Consider the following 14,016-nt stretch of genomic DNA (forward strand, 5'->3'; position numbering starts at 1 on the left):
AAGCAGCTGGTTAAAGGAAACAAAACACTAATGAAATAGATTGGTCACATATGGTAAGCTGAATGTTGCATCTCAGTGGAAAGTGTTACAGAAGCACATTGCTTTGAAGGTTAAAGATAAATGACTGCCCTCTGCTAATGTATTACACAACATGCATTTTGATCAACTAGCACAACAATTATAGGCCACATAGTCTTGTGTGTTTCTGAGAAAAAGCTCCAGAATTACTCCAGAGGTACTCAAGCTGCCGCCCACACAGAAGAAAGGCATAAACATCTATAGAGCTCGAAGTATACAAGGTAATGTGTCTCTTGTTAAGGAGGGCTGACAAACAGTGTACTTTAGCTATTTCACATCAGATGCCCTTACAGGAGATCTTTAACTATTAATTATTTTACCCCCAATTTTCCTCCCCAATTTAGAATATCCAGTTGTGTTCCCTCAATGCCTCAATTCCCCACAGCTCAGAAGAACTGAAGGTTCAGTGGACATCCTCTGATCCCACGACCAACCCAGTTTCCTCTTTTACACCCAGGAACTCGAGAGTGGATGTCAGCGAGGTACCGGCCTATGGAGGTGTCCATCTGGGCTCACTAGGCGTCTTGCTGATGAGGAGAAATAGTCCCTGCCAGCTTTGTCTTCCTAACTTGCAGGAGTGTCAAGCCAATGCGACATAAGTGTTTTAAACTTGCTGCAAATATTTAAATCAGGCCTATTTTCAATTAGACTTGTGCATGGAAGAAACTAAAGTCTATATTGTTTTATTTTGAGCAGGATTTAAATACCGCCACAAAGTCCTGATAGAGCTGTTATTTACCATTTAGTGTTGGATTTTAATTGTAGGACTTTTGAAACAGTATTATGGTATTACGCAAAGTAAATGCTGCTTTTCCACTTTCTATTGTTCTGATGCAGTCAGCCCAATGCTAACAGTGCACATCCACATTAAACAAATCAAGGTGTCAAAGTCATTGTTAATAATTAGGTTAGCCACAATAAAGTAATTCATATTAGAAAGGGTTGTTATGGACACTTTAATAAAATCAGAACAGTTCAAAAACACCTATACGAATAGAAAATTGCACAAAAAGTGTATGACATCCTTGCTGCTTAGGATGGGTTGGCGCCATTATTACCAAAGATCATGTAGGGAGCCACTCCATTATTACGAGGGAGCCTAAGTGAGGAAACAAACAAACAAAGAAAAACAGTTTAATGGACCTCCCAGAACACACAACATACAGTACATGCTGCGAAGTCATTTTAGACAGTGATTGGTGTAAAACATTAAAGTTCAGTAAACTTGATTTAGCCTCACTCTTTCAACAAAGAAAATCGTGTCAAAGTCAACTTTGCAGTATAGGAAAGATAATTCCACTCAAATCAGCAGACCGCTAATCTCATGTTGTGTAGGTCCCTCTATATTCATGGCCATTCTTATTTATTTTTCAGTAAAAGTCACTTATTAGTTAAGTCCAAGGTTTATCTTCATGTGAAAGAGACTTAGTGCTGAAAGAGTTAAAATATCACCCTATGTGGACATTTACAAATCTCAACTCGGCGATCTTCCCCCCTCATTGAGAAAAATGTAAGTCTCATAATCTAGGAGGCTTTTAAGCACCGCAAAAAAGGCTATAGACAGCTAACTAATTATTATCTTGTGTGAAGGACAGTCAGGTGATCTATTGCAGTCATTATTGGATAGCTTGTCTTTGAAAACACACTTTGTGTCCAAGCTCAAAAAGCAGTTTTTGATTAAATTTAAAATTGACTCACTGTTATTAATTTCTAGAAGTATAAATCTGTTTTTTCTTATGTATGCAAACGTAAACTCTGTCTGTGTTCCTCAGTGACATTATCTTGTCTACGTAAAAGAAATATGCAAAAAATGTAATTAGCTTTTTTAGTTCAATAGATTTATTATCAGTATGCTTTGGTAAATCTGCCCCTTGCGTAATTAATACTTATCACTTCCTCAATACAACAAACATCTCCTCTAGAGAATATGCTATTGTACGTTTCTCTTTAGAAGATATTTCCTGTTCCACAGAACTGGCTGTTCTCTGCACATGCCAGATTAAAGCAGTACCAGCAGGTTATTTCCAAGCCTAGTTAAAGACCTGCCATTCTTCTCGAGGAAATAATAGGTTTAAACACTGCTCACAAAGACACCAGGAGCAGGGGGGCAGGAAATAGCAGCCTGCCATCATTCTAAATTGATTAAAATTACAGCCTTTCTGTGCATTTCAGCAGAGAAACACATACTTTAGGAGGTGCTCACTAACTTCAGAGAACACACACCGTATACATAAAAACCTCACAAACAAAAAATGTTTTGGATGAGAAACTGAATTTTCCCTCCAACAACTATTTTATTTATATATTTGAATTGGATATTAAACACTAAACATTACCTCACATGTACTACATTACTAAGCAATACACAATACAATGTTTGTAAGATAGAAAAAATAGATACATAGGGAATTATACAGGCTTATCTGCTGCTTAAAGTTAGTTTATAGTTTATGGAATTTCTAAATGTTCATTACTAGTAAACTAAACAGAGGCGTTTACATGTTTAAAAGGTGGCCGCCTTACTTATTACATTGCTTGGCCCAGTGTGCCTACCATACAGTACAGTCCCTTTTTTCATATAGGTTTTGGATCTCATATCATTTCATGAAAATGTGATCTTCAACAAACCAATTTCTTTCAATATTGCCACATTTTCTTTGGGAGATTAGTTCAGCCGTTTAGAGACAATATAGTTACTGATTCAAAATCATATAACAAGGCAGAGAACAGTCCCCCCCCCCCCCCAAAAAAAACAAAAACAAAAAACAGTCCCACAAAAGTCTTTAGATTCTAATGACAGTAATTGAAAGGCTTTATATCCCATTGCCATTCCACACAGCCACCATCTCTCTCATCACAGCACTCTATAATGTCAAGGATGACCAGTACTTATACTGCACATTGTGTTTCTTCCCTGTCATTTTCTACAAGCATTTTAAGTCTTTAAATCGTGGCCTAACACAATAAATAAAACAAGCTGGTGTTGAAGTCATCCTATCCGTATATAGCTTACGTTAATTTGTGTAAGAAGCCAATAAGTTTGACAACAGAATTTATGAACACTGGCTGCTTCCTGCCATTAACATTTTATGTATTTATTACCCCTGGTACCAAATACATTTTCAAAACCATGCTTTGTCAAAGGAATTAATCAGTCCGTTTTAAATAAGAATTGAATGTGCCTGATGATTAATCAGGCCATGTTTAATGTTTCTACCGGCTAGTGTAATTTATTCATCAACACTTTGCTGTAACTTTCACCAGCTGTTCCCTGCAATTACTAATTACACAGTCCATACAGTTTACCTACAGAAGCATCCTGGACCAATAGACAACCACACAAGAAAGACAGAGAGAGGCCCCCTCTGGCTTTTCTTGGTCCCCACTGCCACCTGCACTCGTTCTAAATGCTCTCATCCATCAGACAGAGGGCACAAGCATTGCCATTTTCTGTGGAAATAGTTTTTAACAACTTGTTGGAAGAACTGGTGGCAAAATCAGTAGAAATTTGAATGCCTGTTTTTTGTCAGGGATAAAAACTTTTCTGAAGTTTTTTTGGTTTTTTACTTGAATCTGAATCTGAATTCATACATTATAATAGCAATGTAATATAAAATAATATCCAGGCTTACATTTGCCTTTCCATGGTGAATGAGTCAACAGTTTGTTGACTGAAGACAACTTTCTTTGGGCTTGCATACACCATGCTCCATTCATCATGCTTTGACTTAAATGAGAGCTTAGTCTCAGACTGTGTGTGTGCTCTTGCTTGAAGTCTTATTTAAGGCTGTGTACTATGGAATCGGACGGATGGAGTTGGCCCAAAACCAGATCGCCAAATTGGATAATAGTTACGTGGTCTGCAAGTCAAATCAGACCAAAGTCACCTTGACTACACTTTAAAATTGAGCTTATAAGAACACATTTAATAAGAAGTCGTCAGGTGTTCTCTGTGATTACACTGGGGCTGACTACTTTCACCTGGTTAGAATTGTGACCAAAGTGCTTTGTGTTTGACTAAGCCAACAAGACTTTCATCTGATTTAGGTCGATTTGCTGATGAATGGTACAGTAATGGTGTAGAAATCAAACACTTTAGCTTACTTTTACCTTAGAAATGCCCTGAGTCTTTCATCCCTCCTCCACTTGTTATAGAATATATAGCAGAGGAAGATGAGGACCAAAACCCCAAGGCAGCCAAACACAGCTCCAGTAAGCACATCCCTGGAGAAAGCAAGGCAGAGGAAATTAAAAGAACACTAGCTTTAAATACCAGAAGAAAAACTAACAAAAAAAAACAACCTTTGTATTCATCGTCACATACTGATTAGCCCCTAAAGAAAAGGAATAATGTGCTTTTAAAATGTCGATTTATTTGCTGAAAACTGGAAAAATAATTTGTTATTGTATAATGCAGAGGGTTGGCACTTGGAGACTAAACATAAATTGAAGTGATAAGGCATTACTCACAGAGTACTGGTCATTTATTGTGCTTCCACATAATGTGCTTCACATTGTCACAATGTGGCCCACCAGGGGTCCCTAACATACACAATGTTACATTAACCAGCATCTTCATTGTAGTAAGGCAGCTATTGCTGCACTTACCAGGTTAGTTCTGTCCATCACAGACAACATGCTGACCTTGGAACATCTTTAACATGAAACAAGAGCCATGGCGCGGCAGTTCTAAGAACTTTAGATCAGTTAACTGTTTCAGCATTCGGCCAAAAATAGAAGCTGTTGAAGCAAATGGAAATCACAGTGGTATGTCTGGAGATGTCAATAGTAAGCCATCATGTACAACTCCTACCATTTTTTATTATTTTTTTTGGTATGACAAACGTTACCTTTTTGTCTCCAAATAAATGGTTTGAAAAAAATAATAATAATCTTAAGCATCGAGTCGTGTCCAATTACTTCATACCCCTTTAGTGATACTGATGTGCTGTTTCTCAATGAATGTCTCGTGTTCGTATGAAAAAAGAAAATATCTTTTCCAAATTCAATTATATTAAATTTAATTGGATTCCTGTTTACTATGTTATTTCATAGAACTTAGCAGACTGTGCTGCAAGCATCCTTTCTGGTTAACAAAACACAAGCTCCACCACCAGGCTATCTGTGAGCTTCATGGGAAACCTCCTGATATGCAGCAGCACAACACAAGTGGATATGATGTCAGCAAGCAAAACATCATAGAATAGAAATCAAATCCAAAAATTAAAACAGGATTTTATTCTTACTAAATTTCTTTAGCTTCTACAGTAGGCCTAAAGCTAAAAATAAAATGCAAGTAAATAAATACTGGAAACATACATTCTTGAAAAACAAAACATACCGGTCTGTTTAATCTTGCTGTCATAATATAAAAGCAAACTAATTATTTTTATTTTTTTTTGACGGCAAGCCATGTTCTCATAGTATGGCCATTCTAAATCTCGAAAGATGAAGTTGAAAGAAGCGTAATGTGCCTGTCCTGTTGCTAACTGAATGTGGTGTTTATCAGTTTCTATATAAACTACACCTCCACATTCAAGCAAAGGTTAAATTGGAGGATTGGCTTTGGTACAATGGCAAAGAATCCAGAAAGAGGATGACTGTTCGTGACCTCAGCACAGATGTATAATGTAAGCAAAGTATCATTCTCACAAAAGTAGAAAATCCTAGATTGAGACATTTTAATTACTATATTTTTGTAATAGAGTGTAATGACTCATCTTTTCGCTACTGTTACTTGTTCCTATACCTTCTATAATCCCTATTGAAAACACCAATACTGAACAATACTCCATCCACTACTGCTGAAATGTCAGTTCAGCTCCTACCTCACAACAGCAAGACTGGGCTGATTTGGGAAGGTGACCAGACCTTTTATAGAACATCACATATCGAACTACAGCACGCTCAGATAGGTACTCAGCAAGCACCATGTGCCCAATTCACAAAACCTCAGGGAAAGCATTTTTTTTATTATTATTAATTGATCAGGTTTGTGGTTCATGAAATCTTTTCCAACTGCTTTAAAGAGGGTTTATTACTTTATTATCATTTTCCTTGTTATATATTTATTTACGACATATTTATTGTTACACACTATTGGGCTACAGTTCATAAAGTTTGCTATTGTTAAACTGCTAGAAAGACAAATGGAAGAAAATGTATCAATTTTAGATTTCAATTCTGCTACCAAAACCTAAACTCTCCCTGTGCTGTAGAATAGGGTAGAACACAAGGGGGGTTAAACACAGGGCTGTTCCATGAGTAGCATTACATAACCCCTATTCCATGAAGAGCTGAATTGCAAAACTGCTTTCAAACCATGGTTATTACCGGACAGGAAGCACATCGGAATACAATTAGTATTAAGAACATTAAAACAAAATGTAGCATTCCAGCAAATTTCAAGCAATTAAGGAAGGTTCGTTTTCAGAATGCCCATTGGGTACAGGCTGTGCCAGTTGATGTATTCTTACTGCCTACAATTCCAACCTTTGGGATGCAGTTTACTTCGTCAGAATCGTCTGATCTAAAGTTCTGTTGAAATAGAGGTTTCCTGTTGTAGAAAAACATATCTTCACTGAGATATAAACACTTTAAGGAACCTACTCACGCAAATGTATAAAAAAAAAAAAATGTGCCCACTATTGTTTCGTTTCTGGTGCTTAAATCTCTAGAAAGTCTGTTGATGTAATCTATAAACTGAGAAATAAACACTGGTGTTGCTGAAAGCTATGACGCAGATATAGCTCTTGCAGTAAATAAATTGAGTACAAAATAAATAACATCTATGGGGGGGGGGGGGGGGTTACGGAATGGATTAAAGGGATACGAGTCAAATACTGGTTCATCCAAAGGGTTCTTACCTCCATGAAAACGGTTTGTTTATTACACTGATTAGTCACCGATATCGGATTGTGGTAAAGCCAAGATTTTTTTGTGATGATAGGTCAATCCTAATACACGGAAGTGTGATCATCAAAAAAATCTCAGGCTTACCAGTAGTCACATACTGACGTAACAAACATTGTATTTTGGCCCCTGTGATGTGGTTTAAATTGGACTCAAGGAAAAGCCGCTTCTTTAAAACAGGAAAATTACTCACACGCACCTGAGCATTTGCTTACTTAACAATCGAACTACAGTCTTCATATCAGTGAAGTCATTCTTCAAAACAAAGTAAACTAAGATTCTTGAGGAAAACAAAATAATATGAAAGAAACAAATCCTGTACCTGATGTTACAGTAGCAAAACAAATCCGCCATCTACTGTTGAGACACAATGCAGTCTTTACTTTTAGTATGTATGTATATGTATGTATAAGGCGGCCCTTTATCCAGCAGAACAAGTTCTAAGGTGGTACGGTCATGGCTCCCATTTGCCCCATAATGCCATTACACTAACACTAGTAGTCTCGTTATAAGACGGAACACTTACAGCTCAGTCTCTTAACTATGGCTCCCGACTACAGCGTTATAGAGGGGGAGCACTGTAATATGAGCAAGTTAAACAATAGCCATAGTGTGAAGCCATCTTGCTTAAGTGACTCTGCATATAATGCACAGTTCACAGCCTACCCCTGTAAAATGCTTTGTGATGGTGGTCCACTATGAAAGGCTATATAAAAATATATTATTATTCATCATCATCATCATCATCATCATAATAATAATAATAATAATAATAATAATAATAATAATAACAACAATAATAACAGTAATGCTTATGATAAAGCACTATGTAAAAAAAAAAGAAAGCATTTCATAATTTTCAAAAACATTAAATAATTGCATACAGCTATGAAATAAAATATGCTATTACAATAGCAGCACCAGAATTAAAATGTCATCCTATTGTAAGGCCTTTGAGGTCTTGAAAGCTTGTGATTAATTATTATTTAATTAGTCCAATAAAAGGTATCCCATCTCCTTCTCTTTGTCTATCATCTCTGGACTGATCTGGCTACCATTTCATCTATCAACGACATATTTTTAAGAAATTCAAGTACTTGAATGAGAATGCCTGTCACAGACAAACATATTTTTCAGTCATTTGAATTCTCTGCATTATAACAGGTGGTGGTTTACAATATCTGGGACTGCAACTGGGTCATCAAGCAATCCAGTCTTGAACATTACAATATTAAATTCTTAATATTTACACTTTTATACAGTTAAATATATAGCCTAAATTTTGGTGTAAAATTAAGAAAATAAAACCACACGCATGTATAATTCTAATGGTTATAGAAAAACACACAAAATACAAATTTTAAGGAGCTTATGCGTTATTTATATACAATTTACCTTTAAAGTTATACATTAAAAAGCTGATTTTACTTAATAGTTTTCTTAAATGATGAAGACACAAATGTATATGTAGCAAGAGTAAATAAGTAGTCAATGTACTATAGTAATACTTGATATGGAGTCCTTAATCTTAAAGAAAATATATGCTCAGTAAAGTTCTATAGGACAGGCATACAGTAGGTCTATAATCATCAACATTTTAATTCTATCAATCTGCTTGGAAAGGCATGTCAAACCTCTTATATAAACGTACAAAACAGGAACAGCAGTGTTTATCATTTAATATAAACGGTTTAATTGTGTTCTTGATGTGTTAATTGTGTTAACTATGTTACTCATTGCTGCCTCCTAGTGGGGTACACTAGCCTCGTCGACAGATGACTAAATACAGAACTGGAGGTGAAGCATTTCTTCCCCCGTTTAAACCCACTCAGTTACTTAGCAGAGACCACAGAAAAAGACTCTGTGACGAATCTATCAAGGTCATTAGACAATATCGTCACAGTACAGCCTGCATCATCAGGAATTATCTAGGGCTCAAAGCATCTAGCAAACTTACAGTGCTCAAAGTGTATCTTGATTTAAAAAAAAAAAAAAAAAAAAACTCTAAATGGCACCCTGTATACCGCACTAATACAACTGTCACTTTTTTCTTTATTGACAATAATTTTTTTCATTTGTGTCTAATTTTTAGTTTCTTCAAAACTGCTATAAAAAAAGAGGTGCCTGGGGGTTTCTGGTACCATCTTCATTGTCAGCGGCACGTCCCCACAACAGAGGCAGCTGACAGCAATTCACCAACAGATGGCAGCATAAAGCTTGTTTGAAGCTGGAGTTTACATACTGCATGGCAAATAAGCATGTAGTACTGAGAATATTCTTTTTTTGTTTGTTTGTTTGTTTAATGTGTAACAAATATTTTGTTCTTTATTTGTTCAAAATATAAGTGAAATGACAATTGGTCAATAAAGATTCATTACATTTTCATTAAATTTGCATGATTGATACTGGGGTCTATACAATTAATATGAAAAGTGGTGGCTCTCAATACTGGCATCATTAAATGATTAACATAGTTTTACTGCTCTTTATAGACAGAAATACACCAAAGAGATAACCATGCCCTTTTAGAGGTTCGGTTTCCATAACCTTTAGAAACAAAAGGCTCCTGTTTAATGATCTAAACAGTGGCTCTTTCTATGTTCCCCTTGAGTTACATTTCCATTATGCAAACTCTCTCAACACTAGACCTGTATACAGGGCTAGGAAAAAGCGACTCCACTTGAAACACCATATACTAATATGTTTATCGAAGACCATTTTATTTATTTTACAGTATAGCACACTGCAACTGATTAATTCAAATTCATTAATTGAAAAGAAATTGAAAAATGACAGCTAATAGATCTTAACGTGTGTGTAGCAAAGAAGAATACATACGAGCTTATGTTGCTTGCTGGAAGGCTATCACCTGCAGTGTTGAGGCTCTGAGTATAGGTTGCAGTTGTAGAACTTACAGACAGTGGTAACCCTACAAAATAATTGGGGAAACAATCATTATTTTATAATACATGATAAACTGTAATTGTATGATAAACTTTTAAAGTCTTATTATTATTATAACATTGCACATACCCCCTGTAGTTAAAGACTACAAACCTCCAGCTGTCTGACATCAGCTTTTATTTATTTATTTTTTTACTACTAGTACATGTACACAAAAAAAAAATGTTACAAACAAAACGAACAACAATGGCCTGTAGATTTAAAGTTTTATCGGCGTGAAACAGGGAGAAATTAAAAAAACAATACATGACATAAATTTTGAATGAAATGACCTCAGGGAGGTAGCTGAAGTACAAGATATGCATGAAATTCGGTTCACCCACGATACTTTTTAATTACGCGTTATAAGATATAAAATATACTAAAACTGTAGACAGACTGTAGTTACATCTTCTGATCTTGTGGTGTATATGTCACCAGAAGCCCTTCCACTCTTATTGTGTACATTTGGATATTGATCATCATCATCATCATCATCATTATGAGAAACATGAAAGAAACAAAAAGCTGCCAGTGTTTACTGGTCTTATCAATGATTGTTCATGAAAGAATGACATTTGAATCGATTGCTGTGGCACACCCAAATATTATACAGTATGCTGGTGCACCACTTAGTGCATATCCCTCAGGATGCAAATCTCTTAAAGGGGTGCTAATCGATGCTTTTAAATAAATGCTATTTTACTAACATAAAATAACATTATCTTTGTCCCCCATTGTATTGTGATTCAAATCTTTAAATTTAAAAAACAAAGTTGCACATTAAAGGCTGCACCCTGGTTCCTGTGCTGTTGGTCACATGATCTGATTGGAGATTGACCATTGTAGGGTGTTTGAGCTAACATGAAATTGGCAGGAAGTTCACCATAGCATTGTTTTAATGATAATGTTGCTAGTGCTAAGAGGCAAGGACATTTATTTGAAACTTGTATTAGTAAAACTGGTTAAAGTTACCTGAATGAATAGGATGCATTGACTAATTAATAGCAATACTTATTTAAATATTAATTTCCTTTCTGCTGAAAAAAGGCCATCAGCTCAGTTATCAACATACCTGTATCCACGCTGATAGTTGCAGACTTGAGGATTACATCCTGATCAAAGCATGTACAGCTGAACATGTACACAGTGTCTTCTGTCAGATTTCTCATCGGTATGGACCCAGCACTGAAAAAGCAAAACAAACACAAAAAAGAGATTAATAAAGTAATTTACTGTTAAACTTAATCTCATCTGCAAAATTGCTTCTGAAAAGGCTGATTTTTCAAAGTGTCGTGGAGAAGCAGATTAGCGTTGCACTGTGCACTGAAGAATGTGCTTCCACACCTCACTTTAGAAAATCAGCCTTGAGGAGCCTTTTCAAGAGCATTTCTTTTTCTGGAATGGTTAGTAAGCAAAACAAATAATGACCGAAGCTGAAACAGCAATAGAGAAATATACAAAGCACAAATAACAGGCTATTAAACAGGTAAGGGGTTAAATATTACTAACATTTCTATTATATAAATTATCTCTGTAGCATGGCTTCCTAGTTCTGATCTATAGATATTGTTACTTGTGATAAAATAATGCATCGTACCAATAAATCTTCCTAACTAAAAGCTGAACACACAACTATCCATTCAAAGATCAATATAAGAAAACCCTTTCAATACTGCCACCTAGTGGTTATTTTAGGCTAATAATTGTAAAACTTGAAATCAATCAGCAAAGTAAAACGATTAAAGTTATATTAAATAAAATATTGAACCATTCCAACAGTTTTATAGACTTCAAGACTTTACATTTCTATACTTTTATATACAAGTATGTAGTACTGTATGTTGGGGTATGACTCCTCCAATAAAATCTTAATTTTATCGTAATCTTAATAAGAATTACATTTGAAAACATTCACATATGTATTCATTCAAAAGACCAATTTGGCACAAATTCACAAAGCTACACAATAAAAATCTTCAGCTGTATCCAGGATGCAAACAAGAACGAAGCGTTGTGGGTTCGACGTTCCCAAATGAAAACATGCTTTCCGTTACCTGGGTAATAAAAGGATTTCACCTTGTTGTTCACCCTTTGCAAACACAAAGAGAGCACATTCTGTTACAGAGCTGCTAGTTGTACTCCAGTTGATTGTAAGACTTGTGGTGTTTATCTGTTCTACTGACATAAACACTGGAGCCCCTGCAGAACAAATATAAATACAAATCAGAAGATATTTAGAATTATAACCTGTAGGATCAACCTGATTTAGTAGATCAAGGAAATGGGACAGTTAAGTATGGGTTATTCAGTTACAATCTGGGCTATCATTCTTTTGATCTGCTGCTTTGTACTGCACTGCTTGAGAAAGGGCCATCTGTGAAGATCTCAAGCCATACATTAAACATCCTATCTCCATGTAGTGGTGTAATATACGATTGTGTAACAGCAGATGCGTCCAAACAAGGCTAGGGACTCTAAACAAGGTGATGTGCTCTTTTGATGGGTTTCTGCAAAATAATTCAGAATTGGATTTTTGATTGATGATCTCCTGCCTAGGATTGCATTAGACAGTGTCGCGCAAACAAGATAATCAAAAAACTTGTAATGCTGCTGCAGGTGGTTCTTCTAATGTGTGTCCAGGCATGCCATGCTGGAAAGTTCCTCCATCTTGGCCCACAGAATAATTCTACATCAATCAGCTTTAACAAACATACCTGAAGTGTCAACCTTCTTTATTGTTCACTGCACAGTCATGAAGTCACAGTTTCTCTCTCTCTTTAGGAGAAAGCTTCACCATGCAATCCTTTAATTAGCCAATGTTTCATCCTTTTTTGCTTCTCTTTCCACTGCCACATTGCACATGGTTTTTATTTATCCTAGTTTAACAAGTATGTAAGTAAGGAACATACCCCATGGCTGTAGCAGGCTTGTTCTAAGAATGTGTCATCACAATAAGTTGTTTGCCTGAAGTGTTACTTATATATACACATGCACCACACTATATTTCAACTTTTCTACTGGTAGCAATGTTGTTATCCGAATTGGGTTTCTAGCCTGGTTGTTATCACAATGCTATTTACGTTTTTGTGTATCTCTATATATACTACATATCAAGATCAATGTATCTTCATATGGATCTGTGTGGGTTTGGATTGGTTAAAACAACTTTCAAAATGATCATAACCTGAAGAAAAAGAAACAAATAAAACACGATTGAAAACACACATTAAGGTGTGTTATGGCAACTACCAAATGAAGATGAACTTGAAAAACTTGCATGTCTGGATTTAACCCCCTTATCGTGTATAATGAACAAGGTTTTTGTCCCGAAAACACTGTGAGCATATGCACACAAACAAAAAAACAGAAGTTAAAAGCCTTATTTTCTAAGTAGATTGTGTTTGGCTAAAGATTGTAAAAAATGTGAGTCGAGTTACCTTACTTTTATAACATTAACTTATTTAGAAACCATTTATTAAAAACTAAACTCACTTTAGCAACATACTGTATGAAATTAAAAATAAAACAAAACAGTAAAAGCCAATTAATCTGATTCCTTAGTTTAGCAGTTGTAGTTTGAACAAAGAAAAGCTTTAGTTTCTTCTTGAAATCCATACCAAAATGAATTTGAAACGTCATGGCTAGATTGTTGACACTTACCCACACTCTCACTGTTAACATACATTTCATTTCCCCAGGCTATTAAAAGGAAAAGTACAGTTTTTACCATGTCCAACATTTAATACAGAAAGCCAGCCGCCTTCATTCCCTATCAGATGTACATCACAGTCAGAGTGGTTGAAGAAAAAAAAAAAAAGTAGTGAGATTGGATTCGATTACCCTGGATGCATTTCTTCAGTGGGTGTTGTCTGCTTTCTTGATTCGGAGGTTACCGGTGTTACCAGTTTGGAAATAGAAAGCACCTGCTTGAAGTAAGATGTCAGATTTAAAAAAAAATGTAAATAATGTTTTGAACAAAGAGAACAAACTTTGATCCCTCTTGAAAACATAAAACACAAATAGGTTTTAAACAGTTATGTTTTGTGAATAAGGCCCAATATCTTCTGTAACTGAATTGCT

The 14,016-nt window shown here is 35.6% G+C and overlaps 1 protein-coding gene across 3 annotated transcripts; it reads right to left on the bottom strand.

The window, feature by feature from the left end:
• Nucleotides 1–1,020: 1,020 nt before the first annotated feature.
• LOC131713658 (uncharacterized) lies at nt 1,021–13,896 on the bottom strand. 3 transcript variants are annotated; one of them, XM_059012730.1, is made up of 6 exons: nt 13,777–13,896; nt 11,991–12,135; nt 11,009–11,121; nt 9,829–9,919; nt 4,189–4,302; nt 1,021–1,177 (listed from the first exon to the last, which is right to left on the bottom strand). In XM_059012730.1, exons 2-6 carry the CDS (start codon nt 12,119–12,121, stop codon nt 1,111–1,113), a joined length of 516 nt encoding a protein of 171 aa, XP_058868713.1. In that variant the 5' UTR covers nt 12,122–12,135; nt 13,777–13,896; the 3' UTR covers nt 1,021–1,110. The 3 variants fall into 3 exon arrangements, with proteins under 3 accessions (XP_058868713.1, XP_058868712.1, XP_058868715.1); XM_059012729.1 differs by lacking the exon at nt 13,777–13,896 and adding an exon at nt 13,597–13,757; XM_059012732.1 differs by lacking the exons at nt 4,189–4,302; nt 13,777–13,896 and adding an exon at nt 13,597–13,759.
• Between the last annotated feature and the right edge of the window lie 120 nt (nt 13,897–14,016).

The sequence above is a fragment of the Acipenser ruthenus genome, chromosome 1 (assembly GCF_902713425.1).
Source record: "Acipenser ruthenus chromosome 1, fAciRut3.2 maternal haplotype, whole genome shotgun sequence".
Taxonomy (NCBI): domain Eukaryota; kingdom Metazoa; phylum Chordata; class Actinopteri; order Acipenseriformes; family Acipenseridae; genus Acipenser; species Acipenser ruthenus.